Source organism: Convolutriloba macropyga, chromosome 12 (genome assembly GCF_964194025.1).
Source record: "Convolutriloba macropyga chromosome 12, txConMacr16.3, whole genome shotgun sequence".
NCBI classification, from domain to species: Eukaryota; Metazoa; Xenacoelomorpha; order Acoela; family Convolutidae; genus Convolutriloba; species Convolutriloba macropyga.
This window is the reverse complement of record NC_134479.1, coordinates 33,753,285-33,768,533: the sequence shown is the minus strand read 5'-3', so window position 1 is coordinate 33,768,533 and position 15,249 is coordinate 33,753,285. Positions and strand designations below refer to the sequence as shown.

The 15,249-nt window shown below is 36.2% G+C and overlaps 1 protein-coding gene across 3 annotated transcripts in view; it reads right to left on the bottom strand.

Annotated features, from left to right (window-relative positions):
* Positions 1 to 14,006, bottom strand: part of LOC142350704 (cAMP-dependent protein kinase regulatory subunit-like) — a 55,897-nt gene extending 41,891 nt beyond the window's left edge. Inside the window, exon 1 of one of the 3 annotated variants that reach the window (XM_075402635.1) lies at positions 13,820 to 14,006. In XM_075402635.1, coding sequence (XP_075258750.1) covers positions 13,820 to 13,975 — 156 coding nt within the window. In that variant the 5' untranslated portion in view covers positions 13,976 to 14,006. Of the gene's footprint in view, positions 1 to 9,544; positions 9,651 to 10,395; positions 10,560 to 13,819 lie in introns of those variants that run through there. The other 2 variants (XM_075402638.1, XM_075402637.1) reach the window with 2 other exon arrangements.
* Between the last annotated feature and the right edge of the window lie 1,243 nt (positions 14,007 to 15,249).

Sequence of the window (15,249 nt, the reverse complement as noted above, 5' to 3'; positions counted from 1 at the left end):
CTTATTACTGTTCTAATGTCTGTGTCTTTTTGCTGCTCTTCTGCTAAATTGAGGCTAATTAAGTTGTCTGTAAGATCTGGGAACTCATCTAATGGATTTGGGTACTCAATTGAATTTATTTCTTGTTTTCTTTTAAGTTTAAATAGCCATTGGATTTCTGTGATTGGTGAAATATTTTGTTGTTTTTTATAATGTTCGTAAATTCCGAGTTTTTTGAGGACTTCTAGTTCAGCGTTGTCAGCTTCGTCATCAAAATTGTCAATATCAAATAATACGTTCAATTCAACATCAGGATTTTGTGCTTCTGTATTAATTTCTATTTCTCTGACTGGAATTCTATCTGTTAATTTTAAAGACATTGTTGCTGTTTTATCATTCTCCATTCGGGAGAGGAAATCTGCTGCGTAATTAGCACGTCCAGGAATGTGAGCAATTACTATGTTAAATGCAAGTATTCTGTCTAAACAGTTCCAAAGTGATGGCGGTATTACTTTTGACTGAAAGAATTGTGTGAGGCTTTTGTTGTCAGTGAGTATAATTACTTGTTTACTTGATCCCCAAATGTAGTGCGAGAAATAGTCCAGCGTGTAGTACAAAGCTAGGAACTCTTTGTAGTAAATTGAGAACTTTAATTGCGTTGCATTAAACAAATGCGATCCAAACGATACGGGAGCGTATGTTTTCTTTTCTTTCTTGCCTGTTTCATTTACGTAGTCTTCCACTATTAGTACAAAACCTGCGCCGTGGTAACTAGCGTCACAAAGAATTACATACTGCAAGCCTGGCTTTGGCAATCGCAATGTTACATTTGTTGCTTCCATTATATCCTTCTTTATTACTTCTAATGCTTTTACGTGTTCTTCTGTAGTTTCTATTACTGCATCCTTCTTCAGGAGCTTATAAAATGACATTAGTTTTTCACCTAAATTAGGGATGTAATTTCGGAAGAATTGCGTGAAGCCGATTAGTCGCTTTACTTGTTTTGTTGTTTTTGGCATTTTGAATTTATCAAGAAATTTAGTTCTTTTCGACTTTTCTGGTGATATTCCTTCTGCACTGTTATTTCCCAGAAATTTCATTGTATCGGTTGCTATTTCACACTTTTCAGGTGACAATTTCAGTCCCGATTGACGTATACATGTAAAAATTTCTCGTAAAGAGGGTACCAATTGTTCAAAGTTTGTTACTGCATTTCCAATATCATCCATAAACTGGGTACAATTTCCTGAAGCTAGGCATGGGTCCAAGTAATGTCTAATAAAGGAGCTAAATCCTGTTACTGACTTATTCAATCCTTGTGCAAGACATTTATAAGCATAAGTTCTCGAAGCAAAGTTAAATGCTAGCAGTTGCACTGATACATCGTCTGCCATTTGTACACAGTGATATGCTTGAGAACAGTCAAGTTTCGTAAACAGTCTTTTCCCGGCAAAGTAGTTTATTGCGTCGGTCATGTTCGAAATTGGGAAATTCGTGTTCACGTAGTCATTTTTCAGCAAATGGTTTACTTTTCTCAAGTCAATTAACAGTCTAAGTCTTCCTGAGTTCTTTGGTTGTGCAAAAAGAGGACTACTATATCTTGATTGGGACAAATTTGTTATCAGTCCGTAGTAATGCATTAATGCTAATTCTACTTGCAACTCATTTCTCAGATGGACAGGCGTTGGAGGTCCTTGTTCATAAATTGGTATGCTTCTTTCTGGAGTTAACTTTATTTTCAAATCTGTATTGTATCCGACGTCAAATCTATGCTTTGCAAAAATGTCACTGAATTCAACTAATAGTTCACCTACTACTGCTTTTTGCTCATCATTAAGGGCCGATTTCTCCCACGGAAATTTGCTCAAAAAGGTTATTTTGTCCTGATGGTTACCCTTTGGATCTAATTTCTCCATTTCTTGCAGTTTTAGCAGTTGCTCAAAGATTTCTCTCTGCAAGGGCGACAAAATTGTCGGATCTGGGCATGTTTCAGGCGTTGGGAACCACAATTTTTCATATTCGGGCGCTGGTTTCACTGGTTGAGCTTTTCTTTTCGGGGTATCTGTAACTTGAATTAATTGATTTATTTCTGTTAAGTAATTTTCGCTCATTTTTGCAACATTAATTAATTGAGGATCTACTTCTAACAACTTTTCAGCTTGGTCTGATGTTAAGAATGAGAATTTTGCTATTTCTTCGCCTTTATTTATGGTAATGGGGTGGTCAGTAATGTTCAGGACAGAGATATACAGAATGTTATTTTCAGCAACTTTACTTAAAGAGGACGTTAATATTACTTCGCTATCTTTTTCAAAGATTTCGTTTGGAATTATTACCCCGCAAAGGTCAGTGAATGATTCCAGTTTATCGTAAAGCTTGCATTCTAATACTGCCTGTTGATTCGGCTGTAAGACTTGCTTTTTCTGTGTATAAACTCCAAATTTTTTACGTTTTACAACTCTTCTAGGTTGCTTTTCTGGCTTTATTTCATTTATCTGTAGAGTTTGATCAGGGAATTTAATGTAACTTTGTCCTGGGCAGATGCTAACTTTATGTTTAACAAAGAATGGGTTGCCTAATATTACAGGAGTTGTGACAATTAAAACAAGGAAATCTTCTGTAAATGTTTGTGTGCCCAATTTAAATGTAACTTTAATTGCTTTGTCAATTTTAACTATATTTCCGTTTGCCATTTTTACTTTATCTAGATCAGGCTTTTCTATTTCTGTTATTGAATTGATATTTGTATTAATAAGCACCTTGTAAAACTCACGACTTATCACGTTGGCAAATGCTCCTGTATCAATTAGTGCGCGTCTTTCTAATTCTCCATTAAATTTAACTTTAACATAGGATAATGTTCTGCCTATAAGTGGGACAATGCTGAATAATTGCTGAACATGTGGTATTGGCTTTGGTGTGGGTTGAGATGCTTGTGTTGGGAGTTGCACAGAATTATTAACTTTACTTTTATTATTATTACTTTTGCGTTTTCTACGCTTTTTGTTACTTTTATTATAAACTGGTTCTATTACTTTATCTAAATAAGGACTAGACGTGCTTTCGTTATAATGATTAACTGAGTTTTTATAATTTTTATTTTGTTTTTTAAAGTTGGGTGGCTTTATTAGTATTTTTGTTGATTAAATGGAAAATTCATACCTCTCATATTTCTACTTTGGAGTGCACCAGCACGACTAAATTCTTTTGCTTTTTGCATACCATATCTGTCTTGTGCTGGACTATCGTAAACTATACCCTGTCTAAGAAGGTTTTGAGGGGTATTTTTCGTTGGAAATCGATAAACAGGTCTATTAACATAAGCTGGATGAACAAATGGAGGGCTATCTGAAGGTTCGGACCAATAATTCCGGGTTTGTGGCTGTTGATTATAATAAAATGGTCTAGGGGCATTAAATTGCGGTCTAAACTCTCGGTAATTATTAGCACGAGGGGCATACTGTTGCTGGGGCCGATAGTTTTGCTGAACTGGACGATGATTAGGCTGATATTGAGGGTAATTTGGTCGATAATTTTGATATTGGGGGCGGAAATTTTGTCTATAACTTTGTCTGTAGACTTGTTGAGGGTAATGTGGTGTAAAAATGTTTATTGGACCTTGTTCTGGTGGCTCATTTTTAGGTGCTGATCTCTGCTCAAGTTTCTGCTCAAGTTGTTTCTGATTATTTGAAATAGTAGTGATTGCTTTTAACATTTTATCAGTGTTTGTTTCGATTATTTCATTAAATCCGTCATCAAAGTACTCTTCTCTATTAAACATCTCTCTTATTGCAATTTGTTGGCTAGCTAGGGTGCATAATTGATCAATTGTATCTGTATCAGGCCTTTCTAAGAGCTTAGGCTTAAGCCAATTTGGCATAGATTTAATGAAAAAGCGCTTTATTTGTTCGTTTTTTCTGTTTTCTGACGTTTGAAGGGCAGAATCTCTTGCTGCTGTCTCTCTTTCGAATCTACGAGCTTCAGCATCACCTCCTCCTGCTGCTACTACTACTCTTTCTGGTGCTGGATATGCTTTATTGGCTTCAGTTCTTAACTTTACTAAGAAATTTTTTACAGTGTCTGTTTTTGGATTGAACTTTTGGTTCTCTAACTTTTTAATTCTGATCTCTCTCAAGTCATCTTGCGTGAATCTGTTTCTTAGAGCTGTTATACTGTCTGCGAAAACTAGTCTGGTAGCCTCTGGTAAGGTTAGAAAGTATCGTAAAGCGTCTCCTTTTGAATGTAACTGTAAAAAATTCGCTTGTTGCGCGTTTGCGATTGCTGCGACTCCGATTGCACCTGCTATTAGTTGTTCAAACTCGTTGAAGTTGTCCGTTTCTGATCCGGAAAAAGGCGTGATGTTGATCTGCGCGTGTGCCATTTTGCTTTTTACCCGATTAGATTATATACTTTTCGTTCAATCAGTCTTACGTTCGTTCTAAAGTATTAAATAGCACACTTAACTTAACTTCATGGAGAAATTAAAGGGTTTTAAGAGATGAAGACAGTTAGATGAATAGCACAAGGATATCAGAAAAGAAACTACTGAAACCATTCGTTCAGAAAATAATAGAGATGGGCTGCTTATGAACCTATGACGATTCGACCGGAGCTTTAAGAATAGGTTCATAAGCAGCCCATCTCTATTATTTTCTGAACGAATGGTTTCAGTAGTTTCTTTTCTGATATCCTTGTGCTATTCATCTAACTGTCTTCATCTCTTAAAACCCTTTAATCTCTCCATGAAGTTAAGTTAAGTGTGCTCCATGAATCAAACAGTGACTTCGGTCAATTATGCTGTTGCCTATCTGAGTGCAGCTTCCACAAGGCCTGTGCGGTCGTGGTCCCCACGAATTTTCTTAGACTAAGGGGCACTCTTTAGAGGTGAGACTTCGGCGGCCCATACGGCTTCAACGATAGTCTGACGATTCGACCGGAGCTTTAAGACTATCGTTGAAGCCGTATGGGCCGCCGAAGTCTCACCTCTAAAGAGTGCCCCTTAGTCTAAGAAAATTCGTGGGGACCACGACCGCACAGGCCTTGTGGAAGCTGCACTCAGATAGGCAACAGCATAATTGACCGAAGTCACTGTTTGATTCATTAACCTCCGGAGCTGGGTGGGGAAATAAAATATAATTGTTTTTATTTTGTTTAAATTTATGTTTTGCCCTCTTTTAGTTAATATTTAACTGATGGTTTCAGTAATTTAGCTTATTCTGTTGTTATCTGATAATCAGTGATGATGCTGTCAAGGTTAATATCTCTATCAGATTGAAGTTTGTGACGGATAAGGCCAAATTTGCGAGGTTTCTGATTTAAACTTTTTGCTGTCCAATAAATTGCTACATGTTTATCGTCTTTATCTAGCACATAAATAACGATGGATTTATAAGCTGAAGAGGAAAAAGCGCTTACTATCTGAGCTTGTGTTTTATTGCTGTTATGGGTGTAATTGATGTTATTTCCTTCAATATGTTCAACAAAATTGGGGGAAGCTCGGCAATTATTAATAGCGGGGAGAATTTGTTCTTTATAAATTGACATAAAGCACCAAATTTAATTTTACAAATTCATTTACTCATAATATCCTCGTTTGCAAATACCCTGTGTTGTTTTTGTCCGTTGTGGCGGCTGTGGTTGAGTTTGTTCCAGTTATTGTTTACTCAAACAATTTTGAATTATTGTTGCTTTTTGTCCACAAAGACACAAACACAGTTTCCACCCATTCTTTGCTTTGATACTGCTTTCTGCATTATCGTCTTGCTCGGAAAGGAAGTGCTGGATGCTGATCTGGATGATTGGAGGCTCTTAAGGTAATGAAGAAAAAGCGAAAGAAGAAAATGTCAGAGAGAAGGAAGAAAATGTCGAATTTATCAAAGAATTATTTGGAATTTCGGTCCGTTAAACTGGGAAACAGTTAGTAACTCCTGTCACCATGTTACGCACTGATTTTTATAGTGTTCCTCGTGGTATTATTGAGGTTTATATTAGGAGTAATTAACTCGGATAATTGGCATTTTACAAGGACTTATTTGGTGTTTCACAGTGCGGTTTTTAGCAGATATATTTTGAAACAAAATTAGCTAGTAATAGCCTTTTATTGAGCGGTTCGGATGCGCGATATATCCACTGGTTTGCCTTGTATCTAATAGCTTTTCTCAGAGTTATTCTGCTCTGTAGTGGCCTGGTGTAACTTAGAGTTTTATCAGGATTTTCCAGTTCAATCTTTAATTGTTTTGGCAATAATTAATCAATAAATTTAGCAAGAAGTTTCTCAAGTTTTTATCAAGTTTAACAAGATGTTAGGCAACTGATTGTTAGGCTGGTTCTCCGGTGTTCTGCTCATCGTAAGTTCCGCAGGGCTGTACCTTGAGTTGTATTGGTCCTTCGTAAATATTTACTGATCTACAAGTTGGGCAATTTCCGGCTTTCGTACGTCTCTTGATGTTTGTTAAGTACATATACAAGTTCCGTATTAGCACCTACTTTATCAGAATAATTACTTCACCAAGTACATAATCTCTCATAAAGTTATTTACTAATTATGTGAATTTATCTTCAAGAAACTCAAAAAAGTAAATATTGAGGCTTTTAGGCACTTGATGTTTGCTAGTAAACTGTCACTCTGCGGTTGTTTTTCGTAAACATAAACAAATTAAGGGCTACAGGCCTAGATGGAAATATTGGCTATATATGGCCTTGAAACTGAATGAATATTAATTAATATAAAGCACTTAATTAAGGATATTTTAAGGAATATCATCACGTAACTATGAGGGACGAAATAGGGGCGTGACAACGGTCTATAAGGAAAAAGCCTAAATAGATCTTTTTCAAAATTAACATTCGAAATAAAAAACTCAAGACTCTTATACTCACGAATTAGGGCATATACGTTTGGCACCACTTAGATGCGTACTATTGATTATTAAGGTAATTAAGGTTCATCAAGTGATTTCAGAAGTCATTTTTTGAGTGAGGTAAGTCACGCAATTGACCTAACCTTAGAACAAATGACGTCACGCACACAAATTTTGACTGCAAAGCAGTAGAAGTCACTGAAATTGAAAAAGTCAATTGCAAGTAGTCAGGTCGGAAGAATCATCGATCGGGACGACGAATTAAAAAAACATTGAAGGACAAGTCCTGACGTACAATTCAAAGAATTTTCATTGACTAAACAACAAACTAGACCTAGTACGGACTATGAGTGAAATGGAAAAATCATTTCTAAAATAAGATTTAAAAAAAACAGAAAATCATGTCAAAATGCCGCATGTGAAAAAAAGCACTAGCGAGAAATGGAAATTTGGTTCAAACAAAAAATTAGGCCTTGAAAGAGCTATGAATGGATTAGGAAAATCATTCAGAAAAAACCTATCCAAAAAATCGGAAAAACAGTAAAAATCAAAGGGAAATTGCCGCATGTGAACAAAGAACTACTAGCGAGAAAGCGAATTTTTGTTCAAACGCCGTTTTCTCACTACTTTAAAATTAGAGCAAAAAATTTTCACGCCGCAAAAGCACTCGCATTTTCGCTCCACTTCCTGTTTCGGCGTGACCAAAATCACTACTCCAATTTGACTTCAAAAATCATGAAAATGTGTGAACAGATCTTTAAAAAAAAGACAGCACCCCAATACAATTCAAATTCTTTGAATTGTAATAAAACACGATGTCCGCAAATCGCTCGCCGCTATTAGAAAATGTGTTTCATAGGCAGGCGAGAGAACTACAATGGTCATAAAATGTTTTCAAAATCTCAATTTGGAGTAATTTTGCATCAAAAGTTGAATTTTTACTTAGTGAAAAGAGGGGGGCTGTTAATTTACTTTTGCCACGAAGTATACTTAACTCTAAATTTATTCAGATTTTTTGTGTAAATAAATCTTCTTCTTTTTTGACCGTAAACTGCTTGTTGTTTATTAACAGTGCTCAAGCACTTCTCAGAAAATTCTGACCAGTGTGTTTTTTCAAAAATGTTTCAAATTCGAGGGATTTAAGTGAGTGTAAAACTTCTGTTATACATGACGTCAGAGAAAGAAAATCAGAAACGAACGATTCGGTATACGCATCAAGGGTTAGTAGCAACTGAAAAATTCATCGACTATCTTTTATCATTTAAGACTAATAGAACATCAGAAAATAAATGCTTGAGAAAACTTTTACAAAATAACCGCAACGGCCAACAAAGGAAACATAAGAATCGTTAGCAATAACCGCAAAAGTCGCTAAAATTGCTTTAAAAAACTGGCGAGGATTAGCTTTGGTAGTGGCTACCTTATACTAGGGGAGTTCGTCTTCACTGGGTCAAGGGGCAAGAGACGGGGGATGAGGGCTGCTGGGTATCAAAACACTTTAATAGAGGCGGATATCTAAACCATCTTAAATTGCCGTTTAAATATCAGGGTTCGAGAGGGGGGAGTTTGAAGGGGAGGGAGTAGCCTGAGTGGTCTAAAACATAAACCGACAAATGGAAGAATTGCTCTTGAACGACAGGCGAGGCAATTAAATTCAGGGGCTGTAGCCTAGATCAATTTTTCTTTATGGGTGCAAAAAATCTTTCCCCTGCCGGGATTCGAACCACTGACCTCCCGATCCACAACCACCGGCACTAACCACTGCGCTACGAAACACATACCTCTCCTATGCTGCAAACGATTTTATATTAGCCACAAGCTTTACTTCGGAACAATAGAGATTACTCAAACATGAAGAACGAAAGCGTGAAAAAGTCACTTGAGAAGTCAAAGAATGTTCTAGGAGAAAAGAGCAAAATTGTCAAAAGAGCAAAATTGTAAAACATTTTTTTTAAAAAAAAAGACACACACGTTTACAATAATTGCTATGAACTTTGTTCAAGAGCTATTAAACACAAGGTATTGCAGGTTATGCTCTTAGAGATCTGCTCAGCAAAAAATTACGGACTTAGGCTTTATCAGTTTACTCTGTTTCTCAAGACATAGGTCACACGAAAAATCGTATTAAAAAGGACTGCAGGATTGAAACACAACCGACTAAACGTCGAAGAATTGCTCTCGAACGACTAGTGGGAGCTCTAATCAATTGCAGCCTGCTTCAGTCGGGAGGGGGGCCTAAATGGGACTAAGAAGTTCAACAGTGGGCTTCAAATAACCACATTAGAGGTTAACATATACCACTATTAAGATTTAAAGTGAAAAATGGCGCCAGTTTCGGCGCACTTTTCATTTGACTTTTAGTATTAAATTGCCGCCAATTGAGATTGAGAGAATTTTAGATCACGCGAAACGCAAAAACTCAAGGGCGTAAAAGTCACTCGAAAAGTCAAAACAGTCAAGCGAAAATTTTGCACAGAAAAATACACACACGTTTACAATAATTGCTTCTCTACGAGAGCAATTAAAAATGATTTGGTGCATCTAATGGAGCCAAAATTTGATCAGAGATCATTTTAGTAACGACCTTCATGTTTCTGCGTTACATATACATGCACAATTAGCATCATGCATCGGCATTTTTTAAAGCAATTTAGCTTATAATTTCCTGTTAATCCAGCGCGGCTAGTCTTACAAAGCTAACTTACGAAATTTTGACAGTCGATCAATGGAGTAATGACAGCAGTATAGTATAATTTTAGTGCAAAATGGTAAAAAGACAATCACTGTAAAAAACAAACTGCCACAAATTTAGCAAATTTACTAGTGTAAGTAATAGCAAAACACCAATGTCGCGCGCGGATTGCTTTAGTTTAAACTAACAGATGTTTTACACAATTTAGACGATGTAGCACTAGTTTCCATAACTTAGCTTCACTTTTAATAATGGATATACCAATTTCTACTACATCTATCTTACATGTTTATAAATAAGAACCGTTCAAACTAAACTTCCACAGTTTAACTCAGCAATTGTCTTTACAACTAACTACGAGCAAAAATGGATTGGTTTAACTTAGAGCAACTTTGAGCTCTATAACACTGTAAGAAAAACGGAAATCGATACAAAGTCAGTTTAAAGCTTTAGACGGCAAATACAACAATATGGTGTAATTTGTTCAACTTTCACTGAAAGTTAGAAGTTGAGAAACAGCTTTCTAGCCGCGTTCAATTATTTGCACCAATTTTAAGTCAAAATCGATTTCAGCGCTAATGCAAACCTGAAAATCAGTTCCTGGAAATTGCGTCTTTTTCACAAATGCAAGTAAAAAATCTATATATCAATTTTCTTTTATCCTGAACAATGAAGGGTAATAAATTTTCAGCAAATAATCAGATTTAAGAAGCAATATTAAGAAAATGGCAACTTGACACAAGCACAAAGTCACGTAAGGAGTTCTAAATGCAATTAAGCTCCTTTTCTCAAGTATCTAGTATTTACCCCCCGTTATTACTAGTAACAAGTGATTTTTATTAAAAATAAATAATATAAACTTACAGTTTGAACAAGTTGTCCTGTATTTAAGCAAAAATTGACACCAGTAAAGGTAAATTGAGAAAGCGACCAAGTTATCACACTCCCGAATCTGTGACAAATCTAAGCGGCGTGTGGTTAAATACTTTTCCCAAATTACTTCAAATTGAGGAAAAAAGGAAACAATTACAGTTCTGCCTTCTTTTCAGCACTTCTCAAATATTACCATGTGAATGGGGCAAAAATAGGAAAGGGGATAACGTCACGCTGCCCAAATACGCTGGAGAAAAACACCACTTCCCTCTGTACGCTTCAGAGCTCCATCTACACTTATCTCATATGCCCAAAATTTGCCCACAATTTCGCAAGACGTAAGAGAAGCAAATTATCCAGGCTGAAATTAGATTCATTGAAAGCTATCCTTCCTGTTTTATTTTCACGCTTCAACGTATTTTGGGAAGGGTTAAATGAGGGGTTTATTTCACCGTCACTGAACCATTCAAGCGCTAAGAAACGTGGTTTCTAAATTGATCCTTTATGACCTCATATTAGACGCAAAATCCTCTCAAAATGAATACCAAAAATCGATATTTTTCGTCTTTGGTAATTTTTTTATATACATAATATTAACAGTAATATTTTAATATATTAAAAAATTAAAAACATTAATATTAAAAAATATTTTGAAATTTCACATATCAGTATAATTTTTTCAATGAAATTGTTGAGAAAATTGATGATGCTATCAATGATACCTCGAGAAGGCTACAACAGCTCTGAATCAACAATTGGTGTCTGTTTACAACATATGTACGGAAAAATAGACAATTGAATCTTGATTAAAAACACATTATATAATATAATTTATTTATTTGGTGAACATACATTCAAACCAAAACAGACCATCCAAAAGCGCAATGCTTTTCAAGGGAGGCCTGGAAAACATAAATTTACACAACATAAATTTACGAACAGAACATAAATAAATGCCTAAACATTATATTATAAATATTACAGATCTATATTTGCTGATTTATTTGGCGTAAAAGCTTATCATTTGGTGCACTTAATTTATGACTTTTAATGTTGCCTACGAATGTGAACTGTAATTGAGGTCAGCTGTCATTACAGAAGAGAAAAAAGACCTTTACAAAGTTGGCTATGCCGTAATAAACTTAAGGCCTAATTAGATGATACGGTTCATTGGAAAGCAATTACAATCTATCAACGTAAGAAAAATAATATGAAAATAAAATAGTTCGAAAAGCTGAAAAATCACAAATTTTTGTTGCCTAACAGCGGTCAAGAGACTGTTTCTATCCCAAATAGTGATAGATTTGGCCAAAAAAAATCACAACAGTTGCTCAACAGCGCAAAACATAGCTTTGTCGTCATCGAGAAGGTTCTTCGATGCAATAGTTGTAAGTGATGATTATTCAAAAAAGTAAAGCGGCGAAATTTAAAATTAAAACTGCCGTGCGCATAAATAAGAGGAACGTCTTGCCTGTAACGATAAAAAAGAACTTCTTGCCTGCAACGATTTATATTCAAGCAAAAATCGAGAAAGGACCCAAAGTTCTGATCTCCGGTATTGAAGAAAAAAACAAACACCGACTAACGCCGCACGAATTGCTCTAACGACAGTTAGAGGTCAATTTAAATTAGGGATCGTAGCTTAAAAATTTTTTGTTTGCAAAAAATCCGACCTCATATGGGTTTGAATCTGCAACCTCCAGGAAATCAATTTGACATCTTAACCACTCAGCTGTTAATGCTTTGGTACTCGTTGGCTCACTCCTTAACAAAAACTTAATTTCGTTATGAGAGCAATGGAGATCACTCGACAACTGAGAAATCCAGCGTAAAAGAGTTACTCGAAAGCGAAGAACTTTCTAGAAAAAGGCTCAAAAACAGTCCAGCAAAAATATGGCATAAAAATACACACGTTTACAATGATTACAGGAATTTGGAAAAATTCAATAGAATTGCAATAATTGGAAAAAATTGAAGTAAAAAATACTAGCAGGAAGCAAACGTGGATCTATAGAAAATTTCTATGTCCCAGTTAATCTGTCGATTTATACGCTATGTTTGCTGACAATGTTTGTGAAAAACAAGAAATGAGAGAGGACTAAAGATTTGAAAATATGCAGCCTTAATTCATAAGGTATATGGTTTCTTACCAGATATAGCGAGTAAATGTTAGCCGCCATTTTTCTTAACACTATATATAGAAGCACTTCAACTGACAATTTTGGTTCAATGTGTATTCCTAAATAACAGCAACTCTCAGCGATTTTATTAAAGTACGTTTAAATGTAATTTTTGGCTCTACTTCATCCCTGGGAGAAAAAAAGTAGCTTTTTATCAGCATTAAAAGTCAGTTAATTGTCCTTCAAGTAACTGTCTGTCTCCAATAAAACATTATCAATTTTTGTTGCAATTTTTTCTCCTGGTTCATATCGACTTAAAATACTAGTATCGCCTGCAAATTGTACAAGCCCAAAGTCACCTTTGATTTTTTCCCGACAAATCGTAAACGTATAAAAGAAAAATTAGGGGTCCTAAAACTGTGCCTAGGGGTACTCCATGATTAACAAAAATTTTTGCTGACATCTCGTAGCCTATTTTAACGCATTATAATCTTTCTTCGCGAAAAGATTTCAAATTAATTGCAGGCTGAGAAGTTGAAGCACTCAGCTTTTTTCGGGTGATCTCAATGGCTCTCATATCGACGCTGAAGCATTCTACACTAACTCAGACATGTAATTTTTTCAAGCACCTGCTCCCGAAAATTAAAAATGCCGTCATGCACAGACATTCAGCTACTGAGAGGTAGATATGACTGAGAGAGGCGTTTTGAAGCGTTACCAACTGGTGACAACATAAATTGATGCTGATGAATCAAAATTGGAGAAGAGATGATTAGCACTAAATTGGCGAAGAGCTCATTAGCCCTAACTATGCCGCCATTACTTGCCACGCGGTTATTAAACACGAATTAAAAAGCGTGATTTTTAGCTGAAAGTCAAATGAATTCTGGCGAAAAATTTAGCTCTGAAGTAAGTAAAAGCAATGTGTAAAGTTTATTAAAACGGACAAATTTTTATGGCACGGAAAGTTCCAATACACAGTTGGCGTGCAACAACTAGCGTGCTCCTAAAGGTTGTAAATTATAGGAACCCACGAAAACGGGAGATCACATATGGAAAAGATGAACTCCCGTGTGGACATAAAATTTAGGTTCTTTTCCGTTTGTACCCCCCCCCTTTATTATGCGCCCCCAGTTACAGAGCACGAGCAATTACACAGTAAATCATTATGTAAAACTATGACACGTGCGTATGGGGGTGCAAATAATATGCGCCCATTAAACTGGGGGGGGGGGGGGGGGGGCACAAACAGAAAAGATCCAAAATTTAATATAGCGATAAAATAATTTTTTTACCTTTTCTAAGCGCTCGAAGTGCTCTCTGAGGAACCGCACAGGGTTCTCTGGTCTGTTAATGCATAGCTGTACAATGCACTCCTTGAGAAGTCCCTGAATGTTGTGCTTTTGCACGTACTGTTCGCATTCCCGTAGACTTTGTTCCTCGTCAGCCATTTATCTAAAAAATATATATCACAGAAACATTTCTTTACAAAGATCAGAACATAGAGGTAACAAACGAACAAAATCCTCAAATTGTATTCTATTTACTTAACAATAAAAATTCATGGATTCAACGATGTGCAGGAGTGGGGATTGGGGGGGATGAAGTGAGTGGGCTGTGGGGGCAGGGATTTGGAAAAATTAATTGCAATTAATTGGCTAGACAAAAAGAGAAACAATCAATTAATTTAATTGGTTGGCAAAACAAAATCAATTATTGCAATCATTGATCAATTAACTTTGACTATTGACCACCTATCAATAATTTTTTTTCGCAGTTTTTAACACCATTGTGCTTTGATTAACCCAAAAAGTAACGCAAATGGTTATATTATGAAGCATTGAATATTTTAATTGAAAACTTGTCTAGGACGAACAGGGCCTTAACACTAAAAGTCAAATTACCCTTTCTCAAATTACATACGATTTGTGACAGAAAATCATAATTTGGGAGTTTAAGGTTTCCAGCGTGGGAGAATGTGGTTTTAATTATTGGGCAATTATTGTGTCGTTCCAATCAATTATTGCAATTAAATTAGGGTCACCAATCAATTATTGCAATCAATTAATTGACAATTATTGCAATCCCTGTGTGTGTGTGTGTGTGGGGGGGGGGGGGGCTTGTTGGGGTGGGGGCTTAGGAGGGAGGGGGCAACAATCGGAGGGGGTCTTTGCTGAGGGGCCTTTATGGCCTGAACGATGTGCAGGGGTGGCGATTGGTAGGGGGGATATAAAGTTAGAGGGCTGTGCGGGTCAATTTCTAGGAACCGCCCTTCACACCATAAGTATAAGTCTCCAAAAACAGTTTGTGAATTTGGAGACTAGTGAGCTGAAAGGCTCTAAGAGCACTTAATGCCCGCTGGGCTCTGCCTGTTTATCCCGTTTTTGAGGACGAAAAGTCAAATGGGTCTGGTAATTCGAAACCAGAAATCGCATAAAAAGACTAACAGTACCAATATAATTGCTACAAACTTCGTTTGAGAGAAATTAAAAAGGTGGTATAATCCACCAAATGTACGGGGCAGTGAGCCCCCCACCATGAAACATCACAGCATCGTATCTCAATTTACCTCAAAAACACATTGTAATTTAGACATAGATCAATATGCTAGACTCCAGGAGCCGCATCCGAAATTTGAAGTGCTACTAACCAAATTAGGAGTCTATTCTTCTCTCGCGCACAACACTATGAAAAAATTATCAACCTGAGTTACACGTTTTAGTAC